General features: G+C 43.8%; 2 protein-coding genes across 4 annotated transcripts in view; both read right to left on the reverse strand.

Moving 5' to 3' along the window:
* Positions 1 to 3,094, reverse strand: part of LOC132963861 (dyslexia-associated protein KIAA0319 homolog) — a 13,540-nt gene extending 10,446 nt beyond the window's left edge. Inside the window, exons 1-3 of one of the 2 annotated variants that reach the window (XM_061033580.1) lie at positions 2,880 to 3,094; positions 1,721 to 1,781; positions 491 to 990 (exon numbers count right to left, since the gene is read on the reverse strand). In XM_061033580.1, coding sequence (XP_060889563.1) covers positions 491 to 990; positions 1,721 to 1,766 — 546 coding nt within the window. In that variant the 5' untranslated portion in view covers positions 1,767 to 1,781; positions 2,880 to 3,094. The remainder of the gene's footprint in view (positions 1 to 490; positions 991 to 1,720; positions 1,782 to 2,879) is intronic. The other variant, XM_061033581.1, reaches the window with a different exon arrangement.
* A 1,318-nt stretch (positions 3,095 to 4,412) lies between these two features.
* LOC132963862 (DENN domain-containing protein 4B-like) overlaps positions 4,413 to 12,500 on the reverse strand; it is a 51,832-nt gene continuing 43,744 nt past the window's right edge. For both annotated transcript variants that reach the window (XM_061033583.1, XM_061033584.1), the window contains exons 20-29: positions 12,456 to 12,500; positions 11,529 to 11,820; positions 10,641 to 10,745; positions 10,250 to 10,425; positions 9,704 to 9,863; positions 9,377 to 9,616; positions 9,158 to 9,254; positions 8,897 to 9,062; positions 8,732 to 8,790; positions 4,413 to 7,940 (exon numbers count right to left, since the gene is read on the reverse strand). The exon at positions 12,456 to 12,500 is cut by the window's right edge and continues 193 nt beyond it. In XM_061033583.1, coding sequence (XP_060889566.1) covers positions 7,795 to 7,940; positions 8,732 to 8,790; positions 8,897 to 9,062; positions 9,158 to 9,254; positions 9,377 to 9,616; positions 9,704 to 9,863; positions 10,250 to 10,425; positions 10,641 to 10,745; positions 11,529 to 11,820; positions 12,456 to 12,500 — 1,486 coding nt within the window. In that variant the 3' untranslated portion in view covers positions 4,413 to 7,794. The remainder of the gene's footprint in view (positions 7,941 to 8,731; positions 8,791 to 8,896; positions 9,063 to 9,157; positions 9,255 to 9,376; positions 9,617 to 9,703; positions 9,864 to 10,249; positions 10,426 to 10,640; positions 10,746 to 11,528; positions 11,821 to 12,455) is intronic.

Raw genomic sequence — 12,500 nt, forward strand, 5'->3', positions numbered from 1 at the left:
CAGTTTTTTTGTCTTCTTCATTGGAAACCATTTCTTTTTGGTGCAGCTTTTGACGTAGAGATACTGCACCCACGGCTGATTCAGAATTCAAGTTTGTTTCCTAAAATCCCCAAAATGTTTGCTGGTAGACTTTTGTGTGTGTGTGAATAGAATAAGCAAAGGACGTGTTAATCGACTTTTTTGGAGAGAGTCACGATCGTTGTTCGCCCCGGTTTCTAGTTCTTATGCTAAGCTAGGCTAATCACATGTCACCCAAGAGGAGGCTGGGTTCTTTAGAGGATAATTAAGGATTTTTTTCTCATAAACCTAAGGCCCATTTTTAAATATTTTGGTGAAAATGAAAAAACAATATTAAAAAATTGCTCCCATAGATTTGTTCATCCTTTCTATTTCTACAAAGAGAGGTTTGTCTGCGTAGAGATTCTTTATTTTCTGTAGTTTGGAGTGAAAAGATGAAATCCTCATTAACCTGATAAACTCGCTCACTCACTCTTTTCTCTGCTGCGGCTGAATCAGTCGGTCCCCTGGTTCTGCCTTCCTCTCCCTGACTCATGTCCCCCCCAGAGGAGGCTCTATTCTGGGCCGTACTGCTCTCCATCAGCCCCCCCTCTGGGTCGTCCTCTGATTGGTTTAACCTTTCTTGTCCCTTCAAGGACGTCTCCTCTGTCCTCATCTCCACCTCTGAGCCGGGCGCCCCCCTCTCCTCCTGGCTCCCCTCTGGATACTCATAATCCAGAACCCCGGGGTTGGAGAAATCCTGGCGGGCCCCGCCAAACAAAGCAAGATCCTTCAGGGCCTCTATGTCTCCTGGCGCCTCAGAGGACCGTGTCGGTGGCCTCCAGCGAACTCCGTAAGGCTTTCCTCTCAGCAGAGACTGCAGCACCAGCGTCTGCGGAGACGCTCTGCGCAGGAAGGCGAGGACGGAGTCGGAACCGGGTCGCTCTCTGGGCGAGCAGTTCTCCCCCTGCCAGCACTGGGACGCCACTACAGCTGCAACAACACAAAACTGAGGGTTAATTTGTGAAATGGGACCAAATGTATCTGTTAGTGTTTTTCTTCTCTTTGATGAAGTGTAGATGTTTTTATTTGTTTTAGAGATTTTAAGACACTGGAGGAATAATTGCACAATTAAACACCAGTAAAATTAAATCCTCTTCTCCATGTTCCTCTGACTCTAACATGTGTCTCTAGTCCGTCTACAAACCCCCCAAAGATGAGAAAAGTTCATCCTCTCCGTCTTCTGCCTGCTCCACTTTTCAGAAAATGTGTGCTCAAACAGGCTGTTTGGAGATCTTCCCTTCATGACATCACAAAGGGCAGTAGCCCCTCCCCCAGGTGGGTGACACTCCCACAGCTAGGTGTTTGTTCTGCCCTCTGAGTCTGCCTTCTCACCGTAAACAATAGGACATGGAGCGAGAAAGACAGAGTACACCCAAGCCCTTCCAGAGAGGGGGCGTGGTCAGACACAGCTCATTTACATATTTAAAGGTACAGACACATAAACAGCCTGTTCTGAGCAGGGCTGAAATAGAGGGGTTTATAGACATGATCAAATACAGGATCAGAGTGGATTTAGAACAAGAAACTTCACACACATATTGAAGAGGAGCTCTGAGACTTATTTAAACTGAAGAAGAGGAAGAGGAGGAGGATATGTCACCTTTAAGTATCTGAGTTGGAAGTCCTGTTCTAGAAACAAAACAAAACAAACCATTTTTACCTTCCACGCTGTGAAGCAGCAGCAGAAATGTTTTCTGCCACATCATCACTCAGACTGAGATCTGAAACAAACAAAGACAACACAGAGTTAAACTGGACACGAGACTCTAAGAGAAGAAGATGATGAAGGTTTAATAAAAAAGGAAAAAGTTGCTCTAAAGTCAAAGTGTACCTAAACACTAAAGTACAAATCTGTCTCATACAAATGAATGTTTAGATAATATTACATGTTGTTCATAGTGGATAAACTGTAATATATAAAAGTAATGTTAGAATATTTAAAAGGGGGAGACATTCGTAGCACAGACGGTAACTTGGTTCAGTTTCAGCACCACGCTGCCGGACAGCGCCACTAAGCCCCGCCCAGCCAGCAGCAGAGCCTCATTAACCTAAAAACAAACGCACCTTCATCCCTCCACACCACAACAATCTGATTGTGTTTGGACAATATCATATGAAATACTATAAACTTTAACTTGTTTGCACAAAAACTATTTATAAGAGTCGTAAGAGCTCGTGTCGAAACCAAATCTGCGAAGGTTTCTTTCCTTTTAAGACTTTTACTCCAATCTCCGTTTGAAAATATATAAATTAAATGTTTCTTGGCTCATTGTTAAAATCTTGTGATTAAATCAATTGAAATTAAAACAGTTTTAGCATCTGTTAGTAACACTTTCACATCCGGCATAGGTTATGAACAGTATATAACACGTCTTCCACTTAAACTTCTAACTTTTTATGCAGGTGTATCGCTAAGTCGGCCGGACTGTCCCGATGATACTATCAGCTGTTTAAACTGCCTTTATAGTTTTATTTTTATAAGTTGAATCACATCTGACTAACTCTATGTTACACATCATGAAATACGGCGCTAAAAAGAGGCGAGTAATGCACAATGGATTAATTTTCTGCTCGTCATCTTGAACTTGAAGGTGGACGTTAAATCTCCTCTTTTGTAGACGGAGTCTGGTGCGTGACGAAGGCTAACAGACTACAAGCTAATGAGTGTTAAACATATTGTTTTATTTCTTTGTTATGAACCTTAAAGGTGTCAACCAGGTGTCAAAGTGTCCGCAGGTAAACAGCTGCAATCCGCCCCTCGTGCCATACGACTGTTAAAACGTTATAAACACCTGAACGCTCGCGCTAGCTGAACCCACCTGGTTGCGCTCCGTTAGCTCCCAGTTCTCCCAGTTCTCCCAGTAGCTCCTCACAGGTGATCCTCCTCAGCGGACCCAGTCAGCCTTACATGTCCCCATACTGGACTCTCACTGGGTGGGGTTTCATCGGCTTCACGCTGGTGCTGAAACTGCGGCCGAAATATCCCGAAAGGTGTCGAGTCAGCGCGAAACTATATCCGGTCATTACCTTCAAAATAAAACCTCATCTGAGGATACCGAAAATAATAGAGAAAATAAGTATTTGTAAATAAAACGTGAGCAGTTTATAATTCAAGTAGCTGGTAAGCATATTGGATATAAGACAAATTAATTATATTCTAAAATGTAGAATCACTTTAAAATATCTAAAGTAGACTTAAAGACACCTGGAATACCAGAAAACAGTATTCTTTGTAAAATAATATTTCCCAAAGTACTCTACAGGACCACCAGGGATGCCTCTTCCGGTTCCTATTTTTAACAACATAACATGAAAAAGCCAATTTATGGAAATGTTTTGTGTTTTGACCTGACATGGCTCCAACAAAGTCACAATCTAAAGCTTATTTAGTCTTTGTGGTCTAAATTCATAAAGGCTTATTATTACTGATAAAACACTGAGACAGGCTGATGAATTAAAACAAGTCAGACAGTGACTTTTTACCAAAAGATCTTAAAATCAGGCTGAAATAACAATAATGTATTTTTTGAGTCATTCCTGTCAAAACCTCTTTTTGATTGTATGTATTCAAATACTACTCACCAAACAATCCAGAGTAAATACAGATGACTACCCTTTAATTGTATACATTCTACACTTTAAGTCAAAGGAAAGTTTTTATTTTTTCACTTTCTAGCTGAAATTTGAGTTATACGTGGCCTTTTTCCATGTATTTATATTCATTATATATTGTTTATTTGTATATTTATAACTTTGCTGCTGTAACTCCTCACTGTTACAGCAGGGGGAAAGATCACAGTGACTCTTGGATTAAAGTGTTTTTAATTTTTAGCTTCACAGCTGTCTTAAAGAGAGACAGCCTCTAGTCGACACTTTAATGTTTATCTTAAAAAATATATATTCCCTCTTCAACCAGTTTAAATAAGTCTCAGAGCTCCTCTTCAACATGTGTGTGAAGTTTCTTGTTCTAAATCCACTCTGATCCTGTATTTGATCATGTCTATAAACCCCTCTATTTCAGCCCTGCTCAGAACAGGCTGTTTCTGTGTCTGTACCTTTAAATATGTAAATGAGCTGTGTCTGACCACGTCCCCTCTCTGGAAGGGCTTTGGGTGTACTCGGTCTTTCTCGCTCCATGTCCTATTGTTTACGGTGAGAAGGCAGACTCAGAGGGCAGAACAAACACCTAGCTGTGGGAGTGTCACCCACCTGGGGGAGGGGCTACTGCCCTTTGTGATGTCATGAAGGGAGAAACTCGTTTGTGTCGGAGAAACTCATTGAAATGTTTAATATAATTAGTTATGAAATGTTCTCTGATTCATAAAAATCAAAACAGCACAGAACGAGACGTGTCGGGCTCATCCCGTCTTTTAATTTTGTGTTTTCTTATAAAAACAAACATTTACAACTGAAATCACAGCCAGATATAAATTACAACAAACAGCAAACACAAGTTTCTATTTTAAATACACTCGTCTCCTCGGAGCTGACGGCCATTCATTTAATCATAAAACAACCTCAACGTAAAGTCGACTCAAAGTCCCTTTAAGTCTCACTCTGAATAAACCGCTGCGGTACAAGATACAGTGCATGTTTGTCTGCGTGACCTTTGACCCCTCGGCTCACCACCTCTCAAGCTTTCACAGTTTGTACAGTAAACTTTCTCTTCACAAGTTTGACTCTCAGCGTGGTGTCATCCCTCCGAGCGGACACCTCTCTCAGTTTAATGACGTTTTCATTTCTCTTCTTTAACATCGGAAGTTAAAAACCAACCAGCAGGATTTCTCTGACCAATCAGGAAGCACAGACAGGAAACAGAGCGTGGCTGAGAGGGCGGATTCATCTTTGCACTTGCTGCCTCTTCGACCAATCATTCACTTTCTTTGTGTTATTGTTTGTTACATGAGTAGCAGACACTCCCAAACCTCTGAAAGTAAAGGTGCTGATTTATGTTAGTGGAGTCTGGTGGAGAGAAAAGGCGGAGTTAATCCTGTTAAAGGACCAATCAGTGAGCTGTGTAGAGAGTGAGATGATAAAGGTATCTTACTATCTGATCATTAAGGAAACATGTTGAAGTGCTGGCTTCTCTGACAACAATGCAGCAGTCAGTATGTCCTCCTTCTAACTTTAGATTCTGCTCCTGAATGCTCTGGATTTGTTTGGACCAGAGAAGGTAGGCGCTTTTAAGACACGCCCCCACACGGCCGTTTTGGACGCCCCTCGGTTTGTCAGATATGAGAGCAGTTATCAGGTCAACAGGTGTTGCAGCGATGGAGGCGGGCAAGAGAAGTGGTTCAGATAGAAGTGATTGTACCCGACCTAAAAAGCCTCTGCATGTTTCTAATAAGCTCCACGAGCAGAAACGTGCTCAAACTAGGATCAATATTGGAGATGCTTTTGAAAAATGGGCCTAATTTCTCAATGGGGTTAAAGGTCAAATAAAAATTGCAATTAATCCAGTAGATTTCTTCAGCAGCTCCTCGATGGTTCACTAAAAGCCGCTCTGAGTGTTTTGATAACCCTGCTGCGGCTCAAAAACGTCTCTGTGTTGGTCATTTAGACTCTTACTGAGGTTAAAACATACGGGCTTTGATCTTTAAAGTCCACTAACGTCCCTTCCTATTATGCTCATTTTCCCCATCAGTGGCGCTGGAAGAGAGAGCATGAAGAAGATTAGAGACATGAAGTGACATGTCTCCGTTTTGCTTTATTTTGTTCTCTACTGGTTTTGATAAATTGTGAATGCAGGTTGAAATCTCTGCTGATTCCTGCAGCGTGCTCACACACTGAGTCGCTCCCCCGGTGAGTGTCTGGTTTTGGGCCGACAAGCCTGGAAACGATTTCTGGCTGTCACGGCAGCATTAACATCCCATAAATATCGTCTTAAGTTTATGATTCTAGAGACAAACAGATGCTGTGATGAGGATTCTATATGTCTTCATTATAACTTTAAAAACTGGACAGTTGTTTTTGTTCTTTCACATCTGAACTGCAGACGCATTTTCACTTTTTTATGTGTGTGGATTATTTCACCACACACACACACACACACACACACACACACACACACACACACACACACACACACACACACACACACACACACACACACACACACACACACACACACACACACACACACACACACACACACACACACACACACACACACACACACCTGAGAACATGAGCTCATCCTCTAATGCCTCTGTAATCTTTTCACTTTCCCCTTAAATGTAGAATCTTTCAAAAGTTGGGATTTAGACCCTGACGCTGTTAGAGAGGCCAAAGGTGCAAAGACACAATCCAACCTGTTCTGCAGAGAAACACTGAACAGACTCACTCATGTATCTCTGGTGTCTGGCTCTGACTCAGAGGGATGATGATGCTTCTTCTTCTTCTTCTTCTTCTTCAGAGCTCTGAGGGAGTCTGACAGAGAGAGGGATCCAGTCTCAGCTGGATGATCACACAGACTCTCAACTTTAGTCTCAAGTCTAAATAATGTTTGAACCAAAGTGACACTGACCAAAGTGATGAGCTTCATGTCTGGTCGTGTTTCCTGATCTGACAGAAGTCCACAACGTGAACACACTTTGTTGTAGGCTCGATGTAAACTTAAACGACGGTCTTCTTTATCTGATGGAAGACGAACAGAACACATGAATCTGAGCGGGTAATAAAAAGTCTCTTCTTGCTTCTTGTTGTGTTTCCTTCAGAGTGATCGACTAACTTCAGTACTTTTTTGAAAATAGCTTTTTAAACTCTTTTTTTTCAGGATTGATCCAAAAAGTGACACTGAGGTGAACTCTGCTGAGAAGAGAGATTCAGCGAGGGTAAAGTCTCCTTCTCGTCTTCTGGTTGACAACTTCCCTTTTGAAGTCTCGACCGAGCTGCAGCGCTGTCAGGTCCTCATCACTCCTGATACTTTCACTCCCGTTTTTAAAACGCTAGAATCTCGGTTAGTTTAATGATCGCTAGGATCCAAATGAATCTAAGCTTAAGAAAACGTCAGCACTGAAAGAGAGAGAGCACTGACTACATCACACAAACATTGGAAACATTAGAACAGAAGCGTGACCAGCGTGTTTGTGCGATGTAGGCGGCGTGCTGGAGTTTGATAATAAAAACAAGAAAACGACCTGACACACTGGGGTCCAAAGACTTCTGCTAGTCTGGTATGGTGACACCCTGGTTTGTACTTCAGCACTCTAAGAGTTAAATCCTAGACGCCGTTGTTGGTCACACACTGAAAATAAAATCTGACTCCTGGGTTTAAAATGTGCACGCCCTCTCAGTCCTCAGACGCAGTCAGACGAGCTCCTGCAGCGACTCTCAGGTCCGATTTGAAACGTCTAGTTGAGAATGTTAAAACAAGGGAAAAATGAAAGTTAAAACGGACACAGCTGATGGTTCTGGACATGCAGGAACCCGCGGTTTCCTTCACTCGACTCCACGTTCCGCTCTGATCTGGGCTCAGTTTTCAACCTCGTGGAGAAACTCTTCAGTCCGTCTCTGTCGGATCTTTAAAGGAGACATAAAAGCTGCTGGATTCACATCGACGAGGCGGACAGAGGGACAGAGGGACAGGGAGGGGGCGCGTCACTCCCGACGTCCACCAGGAGGCAGCAGAGAGGCGACGAGTACACAAGCAGGCTGTGGCAGCAGCGATCCTGGGATTAGGCTCCTCCCCCCTCAGGAGGGATGAAGCTGCAGGAGTTTTAGAGTCCTGGATGATCAGCACTCGAGCGGCGGGTGGAAGCTGCGTCTGCAGTCGACGGCTTTTGGGCTGGGAGGTTGAGCTCGCTTCCTGCGCAGCTCCTCACGACCCAGAGTGTTGCTGAGACGAGAGTACGCCGCCTTGTACTTCTTATCGAATGCAGCTGCAGAAAAGAGAGAGAGGGGAAAAAAATGTTGATTATTTAGTCTCACTAATGATTTGTATCATGTATGTCGCTGCAACCACACTTGATGATGAGATTAGGGATTGTTGTGATTCTGATTAGAACTCTAAAGAACAGATGTTGATGACGAGATACTGTATTAACTTATATTAGAAAAAGTCCTCTGCCTCTGGTCACTTCCTGTCAGGACCTGTGTGTCCAATCAGACTTAAAGGTCACATATTCTGTAAAATCCTCTTCACCATGTGTCTCTAGTCCGTCTACAAACCCCCCAATGATGAGAAAAGTTCATCCTCTCCGTCTTCTGCCTGCTCCACTTTTCAGAAAATGTGTGCTCAAACAGGCTGTTTGGAGATTTTCCCTTCATGACATCACAAAGGGCAGTAGCCCCTCCCCCAGGTGGGTGACACTCCCACAGCTAGGTGTTTGTTCTGCCCTCTGAGTCTGCCTTCTCACCGTAAACAATAGGACATGGAGCGAGAAAGCACCGAGTACACCCAAGCCCTTCCAGAGAGGGGGCGTGGTCAGACACAGCTCATTTACATATTTAAAGGTACAGACACAGAAACAGCCTGTTCTGAGCAGGGCTGAAATAGAGGGGTTTATAGACATAATCAAATACAGAAAACTTCACACACATGTTTTGAGGAGCTCTGAGACTTATTTAAACTGAAGAAGAGGAGGAGGATATGTGACCTTTAACTTCATCTAGAACGTTTAGTGCATTTCAAATATTGAACCTCGTGTGTGTATGTGTGGGGGATTCTTACCGACGTGGTCTTTGCCCATAGCTGCCAGAGTGAGGAAGAGGAACTCTCTGTACAAACTCCTGAAGAACACAAAACAAGAATCACATTCAGCGTCATCATTAAATATATATGAACAGCACTGATGTCCAATGATGTCACTAAAGAAGTGATCTGATTGGACCAGACCTCTGCGTCCGCGCTGCTCCGGGCTGTTTGGCCAGCGTGTCGAGGAAGAGCGTGACGGCTTTGTGCACTTCGTTCATGCCGACCCAGCGCAGCACCTCCTCCAGGAAGGAGAGCGAGAACGGGTGGTTGTGTCTCCGCCAGCAGTAGCTCCTCATCGGGACGCCACCTGGTGGACGGAGGGGAGAGAGGAGTTAAAACAGAGTACATCACAAACAGCTGAGGTTTGTTGTGAATCAGTGGGGGGGGGGGGTTTCTTCTCACTGTGGATCCTCCAGAGGATGTAGAGCGGGGGCCACTGGTCTGTGTCGGGGCTCAGGGTGTCCCAGAGGAGCCGCACCCTCACCGCCGAGTTCTCCGACTGAAGTCACACAGAACGAAGAGAGAAAGAGAGAGAGAGCGAGAGAGAGAGAGAGAGAGAGAGAGAGAGTGAATATCCTGTATAAACCCTCCTCAGGTGTTGGAGCAGCGTAAGACCGTTACCTGTGTGATCTGGCTGACCAGTGGCGACGCTCGGACCAGCTGCAGCAGGTTACTGGGCAGGCCGAGACGCTGGAAGTACCACACCAGGTTCCAGAAGATGATGGAGTGGTTCTCCAGGAACTGAGGCTGAGCCAGCACCGCCTCGCCCTCGTTCTCCAGCAGACTCTCCAGCTCCTTTCTCAGGACCAGAGGACTCAGGTAGGCCACCGCTACCTGGGGGCCGCCGCCCACTGAGGAGCCCTGAGGGAGGGGGGGCGGAGACTCTCAGTGAGACAAGAAAGAAAAACATCAGAAAATGAAAAAAATAAGTGTGAGAGCGAGTGTTACCGTGGTGGTTCTGCTGTTCTCTGAGTAGCTGCTGGTCTCTGAACTGGAGTCGTCGCTCAGACCGTTACACTGATGGGATCGCACTGAGGGTTCATGAACACTAGGGGGCCTCACCGCGCTCTCCACCTCGTCCTCCACGTTCCAGTTGCAGCGCTCTGCACTGAGAGAGGAAGAAAAGGAAAAAGATTTACAACAGAGGTATCTCCTCTCTGCAGGTCAGGGTTCAGGTGCAGCTCCTCCTGAAACGCCTTCAACGACTCCAGAACATCAACTTAATATTTACGAGCAGCAATATTTGGATTATTTCAAATTTTATTATTTTTAATTTAATTTTTAATTTAAATTTAAAAAAAAAAAATTATTTAAATTTTTAATTAAAAATAATAAAACTACTACTGACAGTTACATTTTAAATTATTATTTTTTTTTTTAAATTAATTTTAAATTAATTTAAATTTTTTATTAAGATTATTATTTTTATTATTATTATTTCAAATCCAAATTTGGACCATCCTCACTGAAGGAGGGTCACAAGGTGTGTGTCACCTATTGAGGGGTCCGGGGTCGCAGATCTCGGCATTCAGGAAGGGGACGAAGGACGCGCTGCAGAACGGACAGGACGAGTTCAGGTTGGAGTCGTCTGACGTCCAGCCCGCCATGATCTCCTCGTCGTAAACGAGCGAGTTACAGCTGCGACACAGAGAGCAGCTCGACATCAACACCTGGACACACACACACACACACACACACACACACACACACACACACACACACACACACACACACACACACACACACACACACACACACACACACACACACACACACACACACACACACACACACACACACACACACACACACAGAGGAGACAACATTAACACAACGAGGACAAAGAACAGAATGCACTCTGCTGAAATGATCGACCCCCCTTTACCTCTAGCCCCGCCCCCTCCTGATTGGCATCCCAGGACCTGCGCAGAGGATAGGCTGGACTCGGCATGTCCGTCAGGTCCAGGTCACTTCCTACTGACAGCGAACTCTGAAAGGACGCAAATCAGGGAAGCAGATTATTAATCACATAACTCAGCAAAACATCGTCACAGCTTCAGTGAGATGGAGAACGAGACTTTGATCTACAAACTTCAGGACTGGAGACAGAAAAACACATCACATAGGAATCACAAATTTAAGATATTGGATGAAATTCAGAGAAGAAAGGAGTCTGAAACAGCAACGTTTTTGTCTATTAAAGAGTTTTAATAATTATCAGGAATTTAACCCTTTAAATGCCAGAATCATGTAATCAAACTGGCATTTAAAGGGATTTATGCAGAAAAAAGTAGAAAAAAATATCAATCAGTTTTTGTAAATTGGACATTTTTGCCCTCCAATGTCCAAACAGGGAACTACATTTTAAATCTGATGCTACACAAAAACTAACAATGCATCAAAGTCAATATTATGGATAATCTTTGACATATCCAAGACTGATTTAAAAAAATCCCCCAGCCACCAAATATTTGTTTTATGGAAAATAACTTGTTTTTGTGTTTTTTTTCATAAATAACAACAGTGACATCAAGTAATCAAACTGGCATTTAAAGGGTTAAATTCCTGAAAATGATTGAATGTTTGGTAGTTTTGAGCAGGGCTGAAGTTATTTAAGAGATTTATGCAGAAAAAAGTAGAAAAAAATATAAATCTGTTCTTTTTATATCAGTTTTTTGTAAGTGGACATTTTTGTCCTTAGTGACTTCAGAGGGTTTTAAATTAAACTGATGTCTGAGGGTTAAAAGATGGAGACAGCGTTAAACATTCAAACCTCAGACGTAGCGCTGACCAGCCTCTCTTTGGCTTTCAGCAGCGTTTCAGCCACTTGAGCTTTCCTGGACTGCCTCTGCTCAGACACTCTCCGTCCCACCCCCCCTCCTCCCCCTCCTCCGGGCCTCCTGTCGTCCACGCTGGCGGCCCGTCTGACGGACACTCGGTGTCTGGTCGGGGTGAGGAGCTGCTGCAGTTTTCCTGCCAGACCTCCTCTGCTCGGGGAGGAGACGTTGTTGTAGTTCTCGTCTACAGCTTTGTTCCTGCTAGCCGTGTCACGAGTCCCGGCAGGTCTGCAGGACAGAGGAGGAATAAAGTTTGATTTATAGAACGAGCAGGTTGGAGGATAAAGACTCAAAAACCAGGTGAAATATTACAGAAGGAGCAACAGTGAGGTAAAAAAAACTGGAAACAAAAGGATCAAATATTAAAAGGAAGTAAAATCAAAGAGGATTTTAAACTCTGTGATTTTTTGATCCAGCAGATGTCGCCCTTGAGCTCCAGCATGAAACCAAAACAACTCACGCTGCTTTGTTGTGTTAGCATGCTAATGCTAGCGATCTTTATTCTGCTCGTATCTTCACACTGCATGTAAATTTACCTGAAATGAGCGTGATCTAGAAACACAGTTAAGCAGTGAGTACAGTATGTTATTCTTCTTTTCTCTAGTCCCTCAATTAAACAACTTTTATACACGAGGGGAGGAGTCAGCCGGCCGTCCGGGCGATGTAAACAAACTGAAGATAGGACTCAGAAAACTCTGAAAACATCACAGACAGTGGGACTCGGGTGTTACACCCATTGTAGACAGTCATGACTCACAGAGTTATTTTCAGAGGATAGACTTGATTTATATATTTAAGAGTGAAAAATCACATAGAAAGACTTTAAATAATCCTGTTTTTAAATGATTTGGTTCCTCACTGACCTGCCGTCTCTCTCTGCAGGCTGGCAGCAGTCGGGCTCGGATTCG

Source organism: Labrus mixtus, unplaced genomic scaffold, assembly GCF_963584025.1.
Source record: "Labrus mixtus unplaced genomic scaffold, fLabMix1.1 SCAFFOLD_109, whole genome shotgun sequence".
NCBI lineage: Eukaryota > Metazoa > Chordata > Actinopteri > Labriformes > Labridae > Labrus > Labrus mixtus.